A 22,092-nucleotide genomic window follows, 5' to 3' on the forward strand; every position below is an offset into this window, starting at 1 on the left:
AAAATGTTTGCTTATGAAGGATATTTGAAAAATGACATTTGATATTATTCACCAAATTTGATGTCGGCTAATGTAATTGAACATGGAGTTGAATTTAAGTTTCTATCGGGGGGGGGGGGAGGGGGAATCCAAAATCTTTGACATATTCAAACATACAAAAAATGTTACGCAATAGTTACTTTACCTTATGGGAAAATTCTGAGAAATAGCCTGTCAAGCATGGGTTATACGTATAGGGAAATATAGAATGGATTTCAAAGTGCATTTTCTTGAAAACGGTACAGTAGATGTTAATCAAATTTTGTCTGAAAATAGCTTAGGATCTTGCCTGTCAGAAAGTATAAGACTTGTTTATCTCGTTTACTTTCCTAAACGCTAGCTGATACCGTAATGTAATGTCTATGCATACACCACATATTTAAAGCTCGGATAGCTTGACCGCCCATCTGACCAAAGTTTACAACCCTGATTTTATGTCAAAAACAGTAATCACTGACTAATTAGTAGCATAACAAGAACCTTTTTTTACAATAGGCAGTTGACTAGTCATTGTCCTGTCCTGGCTGTTCCCCTGAATACTGTGTGGACCGGGTTGAGAAACTGTAGCTACATCAGCGATTCGACAAGGATCGGCAGACAGTCTGTGACTCCTTGTGTTAATCCATTCATATTCGCCATTTTATTGTTGCATATTACATGCAGGCAACCCAGTGTGTCTGATCTGAACTATCAGGCACAGTATTATTCTGGGGAAAATGGCATGGGAACATAGCGTACAAATGGAGCGAATCAGCGCTGAGATCTTTCATTGGCTTGGCTTAAAAATACAAAAATGTAATGAAAAAAATTGTGACACTAATGAGTACATACAACAGTAAAAGCATTAGCCCAGGAGTTATTTGTATATTTATTACATTTAAATACAAGTTAAACGTAATTAAACGTGCCTACAAAATTAAAGCCAGTGCTATACTTTCTGGGCACAGCAAGGTACTATCCCCCTCCCCCATGGGTGCTCCTCTCCTTACTCAGCCAAAGACGATAAGCATTTTGGGACTTGGCAAAAGACGAAATGCATTTTGTGGCGCCTTTCGTGAATCAGCAAAAGACAAAATCCATTTTCCAATTCCACAAAATCAATTTCATCCACAAAATGACTGTGCATCATTCACGAAATGCATTTCGACCACAAAATGTCTTTCTTCTGTTGACGAAATGCAAAGTGCTGATATCAATTCTGCGAACAAAATGAAACATTCCTTTTTGATTTCTGTGCATGAAAGAAAGGGAAGTCTTTTTGCTCTTGTGGACAGAATGCTGGAAGGAATTACTTGATTTCCTCATTAAATGATGCTTTTTGTGGCTGAGAATGTATTTTACACGAAAATGAGGGCTTGACACTTGGTGCCCCATAGTTGCACATTTACCATAATTTGCCGTTGAATTGAAATAAATTTAATTAAATTACCTGTGAATTTCAGCTTTGTACAGCTGCCAAACTTTAGATCACTGCTTTGGATGCAGCAGTAGATCAGCAGATCTGCCTCAGTGATGTTCTTCAGCTGCAGACTGTGTGTGTTAGAGTAAGAAACAGGAAACAGCCTCCCTCTGTATTCATCTCTGATGTTAACAAGATTCATATCATATCCAGCTCTGTATTTCAGGTCCATAACTCTGGCTGGTATGTGGTCTGACTGCAGGGAAAACCAGTAAACCTCCATATTTACAGGGATCCCACAAGGCAGAGTGGCTGCTCCTCCAGGCTGGACCTCTATCACCACCGGCTTCTCAGCCTGGGTCACTAGAGCAGCACTGCAACCTGGAGACACAGAAAACAGAGTAAATACGATATTAATAAAAGCTGAATTAAGCTATAAAGTGTTGAGGTAATAATAAACAGGCTTCTGCATTAAGATATTTAAAATAGTGCCCTGCATCACCTGGGACATTCTTACCCTGAATCTGCAACCGCTAAAATCAAGAAAACCAGTTTGAACTGTTTGTCATTACAAAGCAAATGGTTCACATGTTTAGTAAGAAGCTGTTTGTAAATGGACGATATACTCTAAGATTATTTCTGTCTCACATCACATCTGTTTATAAATTCTTACAAGTGTTCTAGATTGTGTGAAAGGCTTTGTACCACATAAAACAACAGTAAGTAAGACACTTCCTTCAAAACATTAACTTGTGTTGTTGCGTTTTATAGAAATTAAGATAATAGTCAGCATCTCTGTATTCAAACAGTCGCGTTATTCTCAGTATCACAGCCTCGGCTCTATGGCGTCATTTCTTCAGGTTACATCATTAACGACCAATAATACTGACATTATTATCAGCATTTTCAGTTTAATTTTGATTGTATTTTTTGTAATAATATTGTAGTTATGTTTGATATATTTAATTTGAACATAAACATCGATCAGAGACATATCTGGAAATACTAAACACTATAAACATTAAAATATCAAAAACACCATGAAATGTTAAATCGTTCATACTTACAAAGGAATGCGAGACCGAAAAACATTTTAAAGCAGATTTAAGTTTTAGGAAGCTATCTTCATTCCAATACAAGGCTGAATTTGTTAAGTACTACGTTGAGAGTCAGATCACAAAAGGAAATATAGATACTGAAGCCTGTTAGCCAAAAGTGTGAAGTTAACAACATCTCACACTCACAGCTCTGCTCTGTTATAACCCGGATATTATAGCAGGAGCAGTTTGTACCAAATTACCTGCTGGTCCTTTAATGCTGGACTCTGTTCACCGCAGAGATTCACACTAAATACAGAAATAACCAGCAGGACCACAGAGGAAGTGAGTGAAAACAGCACAGCACTGATAGTTTAGCAAAACACAAGAGCTGCTAACTTAAGCTCACTGAACACAATCTCTGTGGGTCCAGTGCACTCTCTCGTACCCGTGTTTGTGGGGTTCTGGGGGGTGGGCTGGTCCAGGGGGCTGTGGATACAGGGAGGTTTGTGCCTGAGAAAGTTCCGGTCTGTTTAAATGAGATGAAAGAGTATAATGCAGATTACAGCTCTGTTCATTCCACAGACAGCATAGTGTGGGACTCATCTGCACCTCATCTGACATGGCAACAGCAACTCCAAGAATTCAGCATCAAAGGTGCAGATGTGGTTCAAAGAAAGTAACATCCTATGCAGGCTTAAAGAATACACAAAGGCTTGAAAAAGTGCTTGGCGTCAGAGCAACAGGTTATATATGTATATAGGTGAAGTGTAAGTTATTACCCCCCCCCCCCCCCCCCCACTGCCATTGTGATCTGTCTTCTGTGTTGTTGTGTTTTATGTTGCACTTATGGTTACGGAGAATGATATTTCGTCTCACTGTATACTTATTGTGTATTGTTGGGATGACAATAAAGCTCTACTTATTTACTTACTTACTTCATTCTACAGACAGCATAGTGTGGGGCTCATCTGCACGTTTGGGTAAGATCCACACCTGCTACAGCCTCTGATGTAAAATCTCTGATAATCACCAGCTTCTCTAAATCAATCACGGGCTTCTCTAAATAAGGAAACTCCACCTCTGGCCCTCTGGAGCTGCTTAGAAACTTACCAGGGCCTTTTAAATCATCTGCTTACTGATTTAGGAGCAAACTGTGGCCTGTGTCTCTAGTGCACTGTCAGGTCTCTCTGTGACTGAGGTTAATAACGGCTGATGGAAAGTCTGTCACAAGCTGGTGGGTTTCAACAGCTTCACTCTGAACGTCTGCAAGGTGCGGTTGTGGGTCTTGTTTCCATGGTGACGATGGGGCCACAGGCCACTGGGTCAAAGCTACACTAAAATGTCTGCTCTCTCCTCTGTAGCTGTAGTAAAACACACAGGATCTTCACATGAATCCCAGAGAAGAGCTGATTTCTGTCAGCAGGACAGCAGTAAAGCTCTCTGAGCAGGACTTTACCTAATTTCTGGAATGTTTAAAGAGGGAGAGAAAAGGTGCTCAGTCATGGTGAGTCTGTCCCAGGAAGCTCAGAATGGGAGGTGATACTAATTATGACTGTGACCAAAACATTATTATTCTGCATCTAGAGGTTTTCCGGTTTAATTAGTAATTGTTATGCTACTACTGAATCTAATTTAAAAGTCTTTAAACTACACATACACTGAAATGGAGCTCCATTGTACATTGACATAAACATTAGTCACTCTTATTGATCCAAAACTTTAAAACTGTGAAAGATCAAGTCTGAATCTTTCTAGACCATAGACATTTTGCTCTTCTTTATTGTAAATTCAGGGTACAGACATTGATTTCTCTGGAATGATTCCGCTAAACAGTCTGTAGCTAATGTGTCGGGGAACATTAACATATGCAGAATTATATATGTAAATGTAGTGTGTAATGTAGTTTATAAGGAGGTACAGCACTGAGAAGAGTAATGAAACTGAATGTTTAGAGTAACAAAGTGAAGCGAGCAGGCTGAATGTGCCATGAACACTCTTTCATATACAGAGACATGCGTGTTCATCCCGCTGTGCTTCTCTGGAGACACAAAACTGCCTCCCTGTGCTGCTGACCGGCTGGATGCTGAGGGACCGGCCTCAGTTCCCTCTATGGGACCCCAGGCGTGGTTCAGTTTGCTTGGGGCTGATGTCTCCCTCTGTCTCTCTCTGTCTCTCTCTGTCTATGTCTCTTTCTCTCTGTTGTTCCATCAGTGTGTTGAATCTGCCTCTTGAGGACCACAGAAGTTTGTTAATTGTTTTCAGAGCCACTTCTGCTACATTCTTCAGAAAAGTCAAACAGCAGCAGTCTAAAGGTAAAAATACTCCCCCCCACGACAATGACCCCCCCCCCCCTCCAACAAGGAGGGTGCAGCATCTACAGGCTGTTTGTACCAGTGCACAGGAAGTCAGGCTCCTTTCTAAGGTTCTAGGCCCAGATTCCCCCACTGCTTGGCATTCTGGGAGAAGCTGCATTTCAGATGCACCACTGAGGTCAGTGTTGCCCCTGTGTCTGGCTCGAGAAGCTGCTGCTTACACAGCTTTAACAAATAAGCATCAAAGCAAAACACAATCAGGGAGGCTGTATCATGTACTATATACTAGGCTTCTAGCTTAAGCTTTTTGCGCCCACGTGGTTTTCACACATCGTGATGCCGTGAGTAACAGCATACAAGGAGGAACGCAGAAACATCACACATTAGCAAAACTGGTGCAGAAAGATGCTGGGCATTCCAGCAACGTTTTAACAGCATTTCCAACGTCAGTGTGCAAACTCAGCTCTCCCCAGTAGTCATGCGCTTTGAGCTCCTGTTTCACATTCAGGAGACGCAAAGTCATTTACTTTGTTTATTTAGCAAATGCATTAATCCAAAGCAAAATGTATTTGCAGTTAGTGTTAAGGGCCCTGCTCAGGGGCCCATGGTGACATCACTGTGCCGAGGGACTTTCCAATGACAGGTGCAGCGTCCAAACCCACCGAGCCACTGCAGGCTGCTGAAGCATGAACCTCACTGCCTTATCTTCACCCAGGAGGACGCGTTCGGGGCCCTCTGGCCCTGAAGACAGGGGACCTTCTCTGCATGCAGAGGAATGGTCCCCTAAAGTTCTTTGAAGTTACCCAAGCTACAGATGATGCTTACACCGGAGTCCAGGAGCAGTGCCAGAAGGATGGACACCCTCTGCTGAAGTGCTATGGGTGTGAACCCCTGCGGTGCAGGGACAAGAGGGTGATAACTGTATATGTTTTTAACCCCTGTGTGACTGCAGATGCCATCCAGGTCTTCCTGGGATGTTTTATGGACCTGCTTCCTGGGAGGTCAGGGATGACTTGGGGGTTTGGACTGGTAGACACCAGTTCCAGGTCCGTCTCCGCCCAGACCCTAGTGGGGCAAGTGTGTTTATCCACCCCCTGGCCTATTTTAATCTCAATGGGAATAGGGGGTACCTTTTTTTATTAAGGACAGTCTCCCTTCTGCTGGCAGTGCCAGATGTTCGGACCATCTAGCCCACTGCTGCCCACGGTGGAAGCCCTCCTATGTGGATGCCCTGTTGGCCAGTTTGCCTGTTATGCATGAGAGGGGCGAGGTCATCCAGCCGCCCACTTTGGAGCGGGAGGATACAGTGACGGGGGCAGATGGAGAAGCCCTTTGCCAGGAGGAGGAGGCCCTGTTGACGGTGATGACGATGTCTGAGGGGCCTCCCAGTAAGACACTGTGGTAGAAAAATTTCAAATATAACACTTAGAATAAAAGTCGGACCTCTCAGTTTGATGAGGTAAAGGAAATCTCTTTTATTTTAGCAATTCAGCAAAGCGCTCCCATCACACTCTGGCACTTGGTACCAAGTCACTCGGAGCACACAGAGCAACCAGTTGATAAACCATAACACCTAATTCCCAATAAAGACTTCTAAATCCTGATTGGTCACGAAACACCAACAAACCGAGCTCAAACGTATAACAAACACAATTCTCCTGCTCTATTGGTTTACCTTGGTAGCAAGGTAAAATCCACCCATCTAGCTCAGTTTACCTGAATCTGTCTCGGCTTCTAGACTCTACTTGAGATATGTATACAGATATTGATCATATGACATTGAATCACTATTAATGTTTGGGTGTTCCATTGATTAATGATTAACATATTGTCCAATGACAGCACTTACAGTGCCACCAGAAAGTATTCACACCCCTTCACTTCTTCCACATTTTGTTACGTTACAGACATATTCAAAAGTAGATTTGAGTATAGGTTTCTTTTGCAAAATTACGCAAAATGGTCCATAATTGCAAAGTGAAAACATGTTTTCAGACATTTTATTAAATTTATTAAATTAAAAAATGTAAACATTTAAACATGATAGGTACATAAGTATTCACACCCTTTGCTATGATACTCAAAATTGAGCTCCGGTGCATCCGATTTCCACTGATCATCCTTGCGATGCTTCTACAACTTGATTGGAGCTCACCTATGGTAAATTCAATTGATTGAACATGATCTGGAATAGCACACACTTGTCTATATATTCCGTATAGAGGGTAAGATGACAGCAACCAAATACAGAGAGATTCTTCAAGAAATCCCGCTCCATAGTGCTCTGGAACTCAGATTAGGACAATGATTTATCTTCCAACATGACAATGACCCGAAGCACAAAGCCAAGATAATACAGGAGAGGCTTCAGGAGCAGTCTGTGAATGTCCTTGGATGGCCAGAGCCCGGACTTGAATCCAATCAAACATCTATGGAAAGACCTAAAGACGGCTGTCTACCGGCGCTGGCCATCCAACCTGACTGGGCTTGAGAGGATCTGCAGGGGAAAATGGGAGAAAATCCCAAAAACAGGTGTGCCAAACTTGTAGAAGAAAACCCAAGAAGACCTGAGGCTGTGATTGCAGCCAGAGGTGCTTCAATAAAATATTAAGCCATCGGTATGAATTCTTATGAAACACTGGATTAGCGAGCTTTTGGCAATAAAATAATTGCACATCTTTCTAAAAAGTTGTTTTTGCCTTGACATTATGGGGTACCGTGTGTAGATCTTTGAGGAACAACTATACTCAAATCTATTTCAGAATAAGTCTGTAACATAACAAAATGTGGAAAAAGTGAAGGGGTGTGAATACTTTCTGGTGACACTGTATGAATTGCCATCCAGAGCTACGATCGTATTGAAGATGCTTGATAATCAAAGAGCAAAACAGTTGGGGTAGACTAGGATAATTATGCTAACTGGGGGTTATTGGACTTCACTGAGCAATCACAGTTATCTTGGAGTAACTGCGCATTATTTTAGCCAGCAGTGGGAGCTTCGGTCGTGTGCATTGGCTGCATTCAGAGGAAAGCATTTCGCTGAAGCGTACGCTGGCCAGTTTATGCCAGTAGCGAAACAGTGGAATATCGAACATATAGTCAGCACACTCATCACTGACAGTGCTCGGAACATGATAGCAGTGGCCAAACAACTGCCATTTGAGTACTTGCCTAGCACTGCACACAGCCTCTAATCCTCCATCACAGTGTCTTTGCAGAACATTTTTTTTGACACTGCAGTAGCAAAATGCAGAAAGGTAGCTGGACATTTTACTGTAAACGCAGCCAAATCAACAGCAAATTGTACATGGACAGAAGACCGAGACTCTCACACAGGATATGTCAACAAGATGGAACGTTACCCTGGACATCATAAAGTGAAGGTGGGTTTTGTCAGAAATGTGCCTGCTTTTGTAAGTATTACATTGTGGGGACCAGGGGCCTGTATCATGAAGCTTCATTTCTTGCTTAGCCTGTCGGATTTAAGGTAGTCTGGGCTAAATGAAAGTGAACGAAGGTAATGTCGATTTAAGCTGGAGCACCTTAAATTCTACAAGTTATCTGGCTAAAAAAGAAATCCTGCTTAGTGATCCAGGCCCCAGATTTCTCTGCCATGTGGAGATTGTTACTTTTTTCCACAAGGGTAACCTCAATTTTATAAAAATCTGTGATCAATCAAAAAGAGTAAAATGGCCAAAAGTTTTATATATTTCTTTCCAGTTATTTATGGTTAAGCCTTGAGCTGGATAAGAGTTCAGGTTGTCATAGTTAGGATTAGGGTTATGCCCATAGAAATGAATGGAGTGTCCCCACAAAGATGAATATTTCTCAGTTTCTCATAAAAATAATGCCGTTTAACTTTAGGTGCATCCCTTGTTGTTCCTCTTGAGAAAGGTTGCTCTTAACACCAAGAATGAGACGCCAAATTGCTGTCATGTCCCTCCGTCCAGCCCTCTCCTGGACCTTGTTAACCCCGTGTGGAATCCTTCTGTTTTGCCAGCTGTTCTACGTTTCCTGCCATTTAGTCTGGTGTATTTCAGTCTGCGTTCAAGTCTGTTTCCCCAGGTCTGTCATTGACGTATGTCCGGTGTGTTTCCCCGTTTGCCCCAAATAAACCCCCTGTGTGATGGAACACCATCTACCTGACTCTGATTCCCCCATCCCTGCCTGCTCGCCTAACAGGGATCACAACAGAATGACCCCACAGAAGGTTTTCAGCATGTCATTTTTGTTTTATTACTAAAGTTTTAGTAACTTGGGCCAGTACTGGGTCACTCGCCTGCTCCACCTGCAGCCTCTGGCAATCGATGGTCTCCTTGCAGCCAATGTTCTGCTGTGTTGTCACCACTGCGGTCATCCACCCTTGGCTGCACTCCTTCAGATGGTGGGTATGACCACAGTTTTCCATCTTACAGGGGCGGCGAGAGAGAGCATCTGCATTTCTGTGGAATCTGGGCCTCAAAATCAAACCCCTGCACAACCCCCCTAGGTGAGAGACGTGTGGTCAGTATGTGATAGAAAGCACTATCTGCAGAGGTTGAAGTGAAAATTACAGCAGGCCTGATGACAGCCAGGAGCTTGTGGTAGGAAACACGTCTTTTTTTCATCCACCCTCCTGAGGCTCCGCCTGGGACGACAGCACAGCAAAACCATGCTGGCCTCCATGTCCATGATGAAGGGGAGTGCTGGGTTGGGGTATGACAGCATTGGCACTTCAGTTAGTGCAGTCTGGAGGCGGTTAAAGGCAGTGGTGCAATCTTTGGACCATTTGAAGAGCCGCACCATTTCCATGATCCAGTGGAGTGGTTTGCCAGTGCTGGAAAAGGTCTTCACAAATCATCGAGGTAGGACCCAGGAAACTGAGGAGTTTGGTAGCAAAATTGTGGGGTGGGCCAGTGCACCACGATCTTGCCTAAGTTTGTCGCCACACCCTCACCTTTCATGATATGGCGCAGGAACTCCATCTTAACCACTGGAGGGAGCACTTCTGTGGGTTAGGGTCAGCTTGGTGGTTGGCAGTGAAGACCGTGTGCAAGTTATTAACTGCTCCATCGTAATCAGCAGCATGGAGAAGCAGATCGACCAGGCAGATGATGCACTGGAGGACATGAACCCATGCAGCCCCACCTGCTAATATTTACACATCAAGAAGCAGACAATCACAGAGTGACACTGCTTAGGTTAAGCCAAACCCAAACCCTACATAAGTTACTCTCACAATCGGAGGGTGACACAGATGCACGTCCAGACAACAAACAGGCCACAGTGCTAACGCACATTTTCAGTGTATTTAATATAAAGTGGCATAGCGCCTCCTAGGGGTCTGGAGTAGGAGCAGAACTTGTGTCCATGGGTCAGTGCTCATTGGGGATGGACATCATGATTCTGCTCCATGCTTTGGATTTTTGAGTATGGTCACCTAATAGAATCCTTCAGATTTGTCATTTGCCCTATGAGTATGGAAAGGGAAAGTGTCATCTTCTGTGTTTTTCAATAAAGTGTTATGTTACTTTATCACTGATAATTATACCATATTATTCGGTATATTTTATGCTCAAGCTGTATTAGCCATACAGGGGGTCCTTGGGTAACGATGTCTTGACATAAAACATTTGGAGATTACGATTACTTTCAGACTACGTGGGCAAACTGGTTTGTTTGCGCGAGGTAGAAGAATACGCAGTAACACGGCTTGAAGTCCACTATCAGTTCCTTGGTCTTAGCAACACTGAGAGTGAGTGAGAGAGTTGGCATCCCCCAGTATGCTTACCAACACCATTTTGGACTGTTAAAAGTGTAAGTGTTCCATTTGCGAAGAGGAAAGTCACAATGGAAATAAAATTGGACATTGTAAAGAGATCAGAAAAAGGGTGTGTTTAGACTTACACCAAAATTCGGGTTATGTCACCTTCATAGGAATAGAACTGTGTCGTAACCCAAGGACCCCCTGTACTTATTTTTTCAGATGCCTGTACATCATCACACCAGTAGGTGGCAGAAGTGTATCTCTCTCATTAAACAGCAAGCATGTTGTTCACTGACCTTGACTGTGAAAAAACTGAACCATCACCTATTTACTCACCATGGTAATTGAATGACCTGAACAAATCAGTGGAGTAACCAACACAAGCTGATGGCAGCAACCAATTTGTAGAATTTAATTCAATATCTGGTTATGTCCAAGTCTGGTTAATCAAGTTTGCCATATTTAATTAATAAATGAGTTAAAACATTTCCAATAAATTCAAAAATAACAAATTCAATAGAGACGCTCCTCTAATTATTAACTTCAGCTTACGAACTTTCAGACATACGAGCGAAGTGCACTGTCCGCAACATCAATTTTGTTTCTCTGCACGCCAATTCTGCCAAGTACGACTTCTGGCCGCTACTCCCGCCACGCAGCAGCGTAGCGTGCGTACTCCCAGCATCAGTGTCCTTTGTACTTTTGTGTTTGTCCTTAAGATGATGTTGAATAACGACTTACGAACATTTCAAGTTACGAACGACTGTTCGGAACGTAACTCATTCGTAATTAGAGGAGCGTCTGTACTAAATCTTCCAGTTTATGAATCTTTCCTTGTGGCTGTTTTCTGTTCTCAGCATTTCAGGAACAAACACGCCTATTACTTAATTCCAGCATACACAGTATCCTGTTCATCCTCTGCTCTCTTTTGGACTCGCTTCATGGATGATTTAAACTTCACTGATACATACTGGACCTCATGATATTCTCCCTGTAAAGAAAAGAAGAAGTTATATTTTCAAAATAGGATAAATTAAAACGAAAAATCAGTCAATGGAAAACATCCAGTGAAGCGTATTTGGTTATAGATAAGAAGAGAGACACTTTCCCGCTGTGGTCTGAAGGCCACAGAAAGCCCTGTCAGTGACAGTACCTGATCGTGTCGGCTGGTCCTGCTTCCCCTCTGCTGTGAGTCAGAGCTCTTCCTTAGTAATACTGAAACAGTAAAGAGTGACGTCATTCACAGAGTGCACAGGGTGCTCTACCAGCCCTGCTGATAAGGGCTGCTGCTCTCACACTGTCTCACTGCACCTTGCATGCTGGACACACTTGTGTTACAAAGAGACTGGCTGCAGGTTTGAGGTTTTATAACAAGAAATACAATAAAACAATGGTCAGACATAAAGATTTCCAGCCACAGCTGATGTATGCCTGAATATTTAAGCTACTAATATTTTATATAAAGATTGACACTAAGGCAGCTGATACTGGGTGTAACTTTGGCACTTTCACTGCTCAGCAGTCCTGGAGGTGTGACCCACTGAGCCCCACTGGCCTTTAGCTAAGGAAGAAAGTCAGAGTTACACTGTATCACAGTGTATTAACACACAGCCCACAGGAAGTGTATAGTGTCTGTACCTGACAGACTGCACATCTGCTACGGCCCAGTCTGGGGCTGAATGAGACACGAAAGGACCAAACAGACAGGGAACATAAAACACAGTGACATCATACATGCCTGACCTTGGTTATAACACAAATAGCAGCAGAGTGATGAGATGGTAGAAATGAGAAGGGCGACACAAGGCAGGAGAATCCAAGGCAGGAGGTCAGGGTTATAGAGCCCAGGGTTCAGGGTCTCGGGCTGAGGGGTCGGGCACTGGAGAGGGTGGGGAGTGGACTGGCCTCCAGGAGGGTCTGTAAACATCACAGTATAAACATCATCACTTTAAGGTTGATAACATGTGATCTCTGTTATGAATAGCTTCTAGTTCACATCAAAACCTTCCTTTTGAAACTACTACATAATTAATAAATGTACAAATTCATTGTTACGAGGCGCAGTCTATGGGGTTGGGGAGTAACAGAATACATGTGTGGTTGAATGTGTGATGTGGGGGGCAGAACAAACATTGGTGCACAAAACAGGTCGTACTGTATAAACAGAGTGTGTATTTACAAGATTGCTCACCACAGTGTAGGTACAGAATTCAAGAGTGACCCAAGACAACACAACAAACAAAACAATCTACCACACAAAATCCCAAACTAACTCACCTATAAAAGAAAACTGAAACAAAAGGCAATCACTCTCACTATTTCTCTATCCAAATATACAAATAAATCAAACAATGAAAACAGCAGTCACTCTTGACACCATACACGATACAGACTCGGTATGTCAACACGACGGGTTCAGCTTTTTGGTAGTCAGGAGCACAGGCAAAATGGTCGGTGCTCAGGAAAGGCAAATACAGAGAACAGGTGACCAAAAATCAGGGGACAAAACAAAACATGATAAACCAGGAAACAGACCTGGGGGGCATTTTCCGTTCGTCACATAAATCATCCGAGATCAGACGCCTCGTCTTGGATGAGTTAATGCTGGTGAAACTAATCCGGGATAAGTTGGTTTTTCAAAGGCAGCTGTGTAGTAGATTAGTCTAGCTGGATCCATTCATGCGAGATGATTGTGCGCACTTACACTGCTTAAAAATCCCACATATATCAAATCTAGAAAACTTGATCGGCAAGTCTCTCATTGACTTCCACAAAATGTAAAAAAACAGGCTCCCTTTTTCACGCAATCCGGGCAGGACCTTTTATTATTATTATTATTATTATTATTATTATTATTATACGGTTTTCCCCCCACAGTCCAAAGTCATGCTGAGGCTAATTGGAGTTGCTAAATTGCCCGTAGGTGTGCGTGCGTGAGTGAATGGTGTGTGAGTGTGCCCTGCGACGGGCTGGCCCCTGTTAGAGTGTATCTGTGTATTTTATCATATTATTATCCTCCTATATGTGTACGTGCAACCCTTAACAACTAACCCATGGCCCAGAAAGGGTTGCAGACAAAATGTCCTCACAGGGGCCTACCAGATTGTGAAACAGGAATAAGAGACCTTGAGAAAGGAAACAGATTCTGTCAACATAGCAGGGGGCCCACCTTGAGATATGTAATGCTTTGTATTAACCCTGTTTCACGGAGGCCTCACACAGCATTTGACTAGTTTAAAGACAAGACCCATGCAACCCCTCCCCTACCCTATAAATAAAGAAGCCAAGGGACTGTCCTGGGTGACACTCAACAGAGGCGCAGATACTGTCTGTTGCACCTGAAGTGGGCACCCTTGCGCAAGTAAAACAGAAAGACGTGTGCTGTCTGGTTATTCCTGGGTCCTAAAAGTGGAAGTGTGTGAGTGGTAAGCTGCGGCGCTTCCTCACACAGGAGATTGTAGGAGTGAAAGCTACGGCGCTTTCTCCTAACAGCCCCCCATCCAGGGTTGTTCCCTGCCTCGTGCCCATAGCTTCCGGGATAGGCTCCGGACCTCCCACAACCCAGTAGGATATGCGGTTTGGAAAATGGATGGATGGATATTGCCTGTAATGGCATAAAACGCCTCTTTAATTGCCTGCACTCGCAGGTGTCCGGGAAAAACAATGAAAACCTGAAGGAAATATTTCAGGCCCGAACAGATTTGGCAAATTGCCTGGCAAACTGCACTCTTTGATATATTTTATACATCACATACAGTAAATAAAAAAACTGCCGCTTCCAAAATATCTCAAGGCAATGCACATTGTCTGTGTGGCTGTGAGAGCCTGACTTCACCTAGTTGGACTCCTACTATACGGAGCCAATAAATCTTTAAGATTTAATATTCCATCTCGGCTGAAGAGGTATCTTTTGAAAACAAAATAATCCAGCAATAATAAAGGATCTTTCCGATTGCACAAAACCCTCTCAATTTCAAATTCTATTTTTATTACTTGTGCACCGATTGCAATTGTTCGCTCATCCTTGAATGGCGAGGCCATGACTGAATGGATTTCCATGCACGGACACTGATTAAGTGTGTGAGCTAATCCTTGTTCATATAGAACAAACCTGTGGCCCGTACTGCCTTATCGGTGTAACTTGTCGGATTTAAGGTACCGCAGTTTAAACTTCATAGGACTTCATATTTCTTCACTTACATTTTGCCCAGATTAACTTAAATCCGACAAGTTACGCCAGTTAAGCCAGGAACCCTGCTTCGTAGTACAGGCCAATCCGACAAGTTACCCAGACAAGCCAGTAATCCCGCTTCGTAGTACAGGCCACCGATCGCAATTAAAGCTTGTGCCACTTAATTTTTCCACACATCCTGTCCTTCCCCGAACGTCAGCTCCTTCCATGTGTCACGCCCCCTCATTAACCTCGTGTGGATTCCTCCTGTTTACCAGCAGTTTCTTGTTGTCATTAGAAATATGTATTTAAGTCTGCGTTAGCTATGTTTTCCCCAGTCCGGTCATTGAAGTCTAACGTCCATCTTGTTATGATCCTTGGTGTTTTCTTAATAAACCCTCGTTCCCCGACTCTCCGTCTTCCTGCTCCTGCTTCCCTGGTCCGATCCAGAACATCTGTGACGTAATAAGTAAACTGGAAAATGCCCAATACTAACAAGCTGAATGGAGGCATATTGCCACCTATTGTAGCAGAGTCAAACATACTTTGGTCAATAAATTGATTCCCCTCCCGTGCATGTATACTGGGACAAGGACAGTAGCCCGATTGAATGGCATAGTCAGGCTATAACTGCAGCTCAGCTTAGCTGTGCATGTTAATGTACTGACTGTTAGCTGTTATCGCCAATCGGAACAACTTAGCAGTGATGGGTTACTCTTGTTTGGCCAGCCCTTCAGTGTAATGTCATACACCCTGGACAAGGTAGGGTCACAACCTGTCTGAATCGCAGATACTTCACTGGCAATGGATCAATTGTAAGTAATTCTCATCTCATGAAGCACATTTCATCATCACATGCTTCTACAAAACTAGTGACCAAGAATGCCGGTGTTGATAGTAGAACAAACCCAGGTCCAGCAAACATGAGCTCCACTAACAAAGAAGGAGACGGAGACACGCCATCCAAGCAGTCTAAGCTTGATTTTTCCGCTCCCTGAAAACGTGTGACACAGACTGAACTAATCAGATCAGTTAGCCATGTATGTTGTTGTGAACATGCTGTCGTTATAGATAGTTGAGTCAGATTCCTTCAGAGATCTCATTGGTAAAATACCTGTTAGAGTAGGGGTAGTCCCACCATGCAGACACCGAGTATGCTAAAATGAATGTCGAGCTCAAACGCTCATTTTAAAAACACCAGCCGACATTTAAAAATTTTTTGTTAGGTGATTTAACAAAAACAAGTGCGTCATTGTCGTTTCAGAATATGGCTTCCAATTTCCTGCCACACGTCTGGTTTTGTCATAATTTATAATTATAGTTCAACATAAAATATTGCATTACATTAAATAAACTGTTTATCATGTCTTTGCTGGTCACTCAGCACTGCGAAACTGTTTCCGGTATGATTTTCTTTTGTATAAAGCATCAGGATTTTGTCTGTACTGCACAAACTCCAACAATAATCAGCCATCATATTTACACTCCAACATCTTTGGTATCTTCGCTCAATTTCACTACTATCTTGGTGAAATCTGTCACCTTGCTCCTCACTATACAGATTTTCAGGAAAGTAATCAAGGTGCGAGACTAGGAAATGCATCTGGACACTCAATCTACATCCAAGATCTTGAAAACGACATATCATATCCTTGACGTGAACCTCATAGTCAAATAAATTCTTGTTTCCGAGAAATCCATCAATGACTTTACGGAATTCTTCCCAGACTTGCCTCTCCACTGTCACCATTTTGGCTGCAAATACACTGTCCTTCAGCAACCTTCTAATCTGTGGTCCAACAAAAATTCCACCTTTTAATTTACCATCACTGATTTCTGGAAATTCACTGACTAGGTACTGAAAAGCTTCACTTTCCTTATCTAACGCTTTAACAAAGTTTAAGGTTGGCGTTAGTGGACCTGCAGCAGCATACCTGTAACTTTACATAACTGCAAGCTGCCTGTAAACCCTGCTGACTAGTTTGTACAAAAAATTAATCTTTGACAGGTTACTGGTGATTTTATATGACTGGTATCAGAATGACATTATTAGGTACACAATGCATTATATATGAAACAGAAAAACCAGACGTGCTGGAGAAAAATGTTTGCTTATGAAGGATATTTGAAAAATGACATTTGATATTATTCACCAAATTTGATGTCGGCTAATGTAATTGAACATGGAGTTGAATTTAAGTTTCTATCGAGGGGGGATCCAAAATCTTTGACATATTCAAACATACAAAAAATGTTACGCAATAGTTACTTTACCTTATGGGAAAATTCTGAGAAATAGCCTGTCAAGCATGGGTTATACGTATAGGCAAATATAGCATGGATTTCAAAGTGCATTTTCTTGAAAACGGTACAGTAGATGTTAATCAAATTTTGTCTGAAAATAGCTTAGGATCTTGCCTGTCAGAAAGTATAAGACTTGTTTATCTAGTTTACTTTCCTAAATGCTAGCTAATATAATGTCTATGCATACACCACATATTTAAAGCTCGGACAGCTTGACCGGCCATCTGACCAAAGTTGACAACCCTGATTTCATGTCAAAAACAGTAATCACTGACTAATTAGTAGCATAAGAAGAACCGTTTTTTACAATAGGCAGTTGACTAGTCATTGTCCTGCCCTGGATGTTCCCCTGAACACTGTGCGGACCAGGTTGAGTAACTGTAGCTACATCAGCGATTCTACAAGGATCGGCAGGTAGTCTGTGACTCCTTGTGTTAATCCATTCATATTCGCCAATTTATTGTTGCATATTACATGCAGGCTACCCAGTGTGTCTCTGATCTGAACTATCAGGCACAGTGTTATTCTGGGGAAAATGGCATGGGAACATAGCGTACAAATGGAGAGAATCAGCGCCGAGATCTTTCATTGGCTTGGCTTAAAAATATAAAACGTGTAATGAAAAGAATAGTGACACTAATTAGTACATACAACAGTAAAAGTATTAGCCCAGGAGTTATTTGTATATTTATTACATTTAAATACAAGTTAATCATAATTAAACGTGTCTGCAAAATCAAAGCCAGTGCTATACTTTCTGGGCACAGCAAGGTACTGCCCCCCTCCCCCAAGGGTGCTCCTCTCCTGACTCAGCCAAAGACTAAAGACATTTTGGGACTTGGCAAAAGACGAAATGCATTTTGTGGCGCCTTTCGTGAATCAGCAAAAGACAAAATCCATTTTCTGATTCGATAAAATCAATTTCGCCCACAAAATGACTGTGCATCATTCACGAAATGCATTTCGACCACAAAATGTCTTTCTTCTGTTGACGAAATGCAAAGTGCTGATATCAATTCTGTGAACAAAATGAAACATTCCTTTTTGATTTCTGTGCATGAAAGAAAGTGAAGTCTTTTTGCTCTTGTGGACAGAATACTGTAAGGAATTACTTGATTTCCTCATTAAATGATGCTTTTTGTGGCTGAGAATGTATTTTACACGAAAATGAGGGCTTGACACTTGGTGCCCCATAGTTGCACATTTACCATAATTTGCCGTTGAATTGAATTAAATTAAATTACCTGTGAATTTCAGCTTTGTACAGTTTCCAAACTTTAGATCACTGCTTTGGATGCAGCAATAGATCAGCAGATCTGCCTCAGTGATGTTCTTCAGCTGCAGACTGTGTGTGTTAGAGTCAGAAACAGGAAACAGCCTCCCTCTGTATTCATCTCTGATGTTAACAAGATTCATATCATATCCAGCTCTGTATTTAAGGTCCATGACTCTGACTGGTACGTGGTCTGACTGCAGGGAAAACCAGGAAAGCTCCGCATTTACAGGAATCCCACAAGGCAGAGTGGCTGCTCCTCCAGGCTGGACCTCTATCACCGCCGGCGTCTCAGCCTTGGTCACCAGAGCAACACTGCAACCTGGAGACACAGAAAACAGAGTAAATACAATATTAATAAAGGCTGAATTTAGGTATAAAGTGTTGTGGTAATAATAAACAGGCTTTTGCGTTAAGATATTTAAAATAGTGCCCTGCATCACCTGGGACATTACTACCCTGAATCTGCAACAGCTAAAATCAAGAAAACCAGTTTGAACTGTTTGTCATTACACATCTGTTTATAAATTCTTACAAGTCTTCTAGATTGTGTGAAAGGCTTTGTACCACATAAAACAACAGTAAGTAAGACACTTCCTTCAAAACATTAACTTGTGTTGTTGCGTTTTATTGAAATTAAGATAATAGTCAGCATCTCTGTATTCAAACAGTCACGTTATTCTCAGTATCACAGCCTCGGCTCTATGGCGTCATTTCTTCAGGTTACATCATTAACGACTAATAATCATTACTGACATTATTATCAGCATTTTCAGTTTAATTTTGATTGTATTTTTTGTAATAATATTGCAGTCACGTTTGATATATTTAATATGAACATAAACATCGATCAGAGACATATCTGGAAATACTAAACACTATAAACATTAAAATATCAAAAACACCATGAAATGTTAAATCGTTCATACTTACAAAGGAATGCGAGACTGAAAAACATTTTAAAGCAGATTTAAGTATTAGGAAGCTATCTTCATTCAAATACAAGGCTGAATTTGTTAAGTACTAAGTTGAGAGTCAGATCACAAAAGGAAATATAGATACTGAAGCCTGTTAGCCAAAAGCGTGAAGTAAACAACATCTCACACTCACAGCTCTGCTCTGTTATAACCCGGATATTATAGCAGGAGCAGTTTGTACCAAATTACCTGCTGGTCCTTTAATGCTGGACTCTGTTCACCACAGAGATTCACACTAAATACAGAAATAAACAGCAGATCACAGAGTAAGTGAGTGAACACAGCACAGCACTGACAGTTTAGCAAAACACAAGAGCTGCTAACTTAAGCTCACTGAACACAATCTGTGTGGGTCCAGTGCACTCCCTCGTACCCGTGTTTGTGGGGTTCTGGGGGGTGGGCTGGTCCAGTGGGCTGTGGATACAGGGAGGTTTGTGCCTGAAAAAGTTCTGGTCTGTTTAAATGAGATGAAAGAGTATAATGCAGATTGCAGCTCTGTTCATTCTACAGACAGCATAGTGTGGGACTCATCTGCACCTCATCTGACATGGCAACAGCAACTCCAAGAATTCAGCATCAAAGGTGCAGATGTGGTTCAAAGAAAGTAACATCCTATGCAGGCTTAAAGAATACACAAAGGCTTGAAAAAGTGCTTGGGATCAGAGCAACAGGTTATATATGTATATAGGTGAAGTGTAAGTTATTACCCCCCCCCCCACTGCCATTGTGATCTGTCTTCTGTGGTGTTGTGTTTTATGTTGCACTTATGGTTACGGAGAATGATATTTCGTCTCACTGTATACTTATTGTGTATTGTTGGGATGACAATAAAGCTCTACTTATTTACTTACTTACTTCATTCTACAGACAGCATAGTGTGGGGCTCATCTGCATGTTTGGGTAAGATCCACACCTGCTACGGTCTCTGATGTAAGATCTCTGATAATCACCAGCTTCTCTAAATCAATCACGGGCTTCTCTAAATAAGGAAACTCCACCTCTGGCCCTCTGGAGCTGCTTAGAAACTAACCAGGGCCTTTTAAATCATCTGCTTACTGATTTAGGAGCAAACTGTGGCCTGTGTCTCTGGTGCACTGTCAGGTCTCTCTGTGACTGAGGTTAATAACGGCTGATGGAAAGTCTTTCACAAGCTGGTGGGTTTCAACAGCTTCACCCTGAACGTCTGCAGGGTGCGGTTGTGAATCTTGTTTCCATGGTGACGATGGGGCCACAGGCCTCTGGGTCAAAGCTACACTAAAATGTCTGCTCTCTCCTCTGTAGCTGTAATAAAACACACAGGATCTTCACATGAATCCCAGAGAGGAGCTGATTTGTGTCAGCAGGACACCAGTAAAGCTCTCTGAGAAGGACTTTACCTAATTTCTGGAATGTTTAAAGAGGGAGAGAAAAGGTGCTCAGTCATGGTGAGTCTGTCCCAGGAAGCTCAGAATGGGAGGTGATACTAATTATGACTGTGACCAAAACATTATCATAACGCATCTAGAGGTTTTCCGGTCCAATTAGTAATTGTTATGCATCCACTGAAACTAATTTAAAAGTCTTTAAACTACACATACACTGAAATGGAGCTCCATTGTACATTGACATAAACATTAGTCACTCTTATTGATCCAAAACTTTAAAACTGTGAAAGATCAAGTCTGAATCTTTCTAGACCACAGACATTTTGCTCTTCTTTATTGTAAATTCAGGGTACAGACACTGATTTGTCTGGAATGATTCTGCTAAACAGTGTGTAGCTAATGTGTCGGGGAACATTGACATATGCAGAAATATATATGTAAATGTAGTGTGTAATGTAGTTTATAAGGAGGTACAGCACTGAGAAGACTAATGAAACTGAATGTTTAGAGTAAGAAAGTCAAGCAAGCAGGCTGAATGTGCCATGAACACTGTTTCGTATACAGAGACACAGCATGCGTGTTCATCCCGCTGTGCTTCTCTGGAGACACAAAACTGCCTCCCTGTGCTGCTGACTGGCTGGATGCTGAGGGACCGGCTTCAGTTCCCTCTACGGGACCCCAGGCGTGGTTCAGTTTGCTTGGGGCTGATGTCTCCCTCTGTCTCTCTCTGTCTCTCTCTGTCTATGTCTCTTTCTCTCTGTTGTTCCATCAGTGTGTTGAATCTGCCTCTTGAGGACCACAGAAGTCTGTTAATTGTTTTCAGAGCCACTTCTGCTACATTCTTCAGAAAAGTCAAACAGCAGCAGTCTAAAGGTAAAAATACTACCCCCCACGACAATGACCCCCCCCCCCCAACAAGGAGGGTGCAGCATCTACAGGCTGTTTGTACCAGTGCACAGGAAATCAGGCTCCTTTCTAAGGTTCCTGGCCCAGATTCCCCCACCGCTCGGCATTCTGGGAGAAGCTGCATTTCAGATGCACCACTGAGGTCAGTGTTGCCCCTGTGTCTGGCTCGAGAAGCTGCTGCTTACACAGCTTTAACAAATAAACATCAAAGCAAAACACAATCAGGGAGGCTGTATCATGTACTATATACTAGGCTTCTAGCTTAAGCTTTTTGCGCCCACGTGGTTTTCACACATCGTGATGCCGTGAGTAACAGCATACAAAGAGGAACGCAGAAACATCACACATTAGCAAAACTGGTGCAGAAAGATGCTGGGCATTCCAGCAACGTTTTAACAGCATTTCCAACGTCAGTGTGCAAACTCAGCTCTCCCCAGTAGTCATGCGCTTTGAGCTCCTGTTTCACATTCAGGAGACGCAAAGTCATTTACTTTGTTTATTTAGCAAATGCATTAATCCAAAGCAAAATGAATTTGCAGTTAGTGTTAAGGGCCCTGCTCA

At 42.4% G+C, this 22,092-nt stretch overlaps 1 protein-coding gene across 14 annotated transcripts in view; it reads right to left on the bottom strand.

Annotated features, from left to right (window-relative positions):
* Positions 1-22,092, bottom strand: part of LOC125740872 (uncharacterized) — a 141,385-nt gene that overhangs the window by 5,906 nt on the left and 113,387 nt on the right. For 9 of the 14 annotated variants that reach the window (XM_049012671.1, XM_049012663.1, XM_049012668.1 and 6 more), the window contains 3 exons: positions 12,280-12,453; positions 11,690-11,751; positions 10,941-11,527 (listed from right to left, as the gene is read on the bottom strand). The exons of 1 other annotated variant lie outside the window; for it this stretch is intronic. In XM_049012671.1, the coding sequence (XP_048868628.1) occupies positions 11,417-11,527; positions 11,690-11,751; positions 12,280-12,453 (347 nt within the window). In that variant the 3' untranslated portion in view covers positions 10,941-11,416. Of the gene's footprint in view, positions 1-10,940; positions 11,528-11,689; positions 11,752-12,279; positions 12,454-18,255; positions 18,607-19,217; positions 19,391-22,092 lie in introns of those variants that run through there. 4 more of the 14 variants (XM_049012667.1, XM_049012666.1, XM_049012661.1 and 1 more) reach the window with 3 other exon arrangements.

The sequence above is a fragment of the Brienomyrus brachyistius genome, chromosome 4 (assembly GCF_023856365.1).
Source record: "Brienomyrus brachyistius isolate T26 chromosome 4, BBRACH_0.4, whole genome shotgun sequence".
NCBI lineage: Eukaryota > Metazoa > Chordata > Actinopteri > Osteoglossiformes > Mormyridae > Brienomyrus > Brienomyrus brachyistius.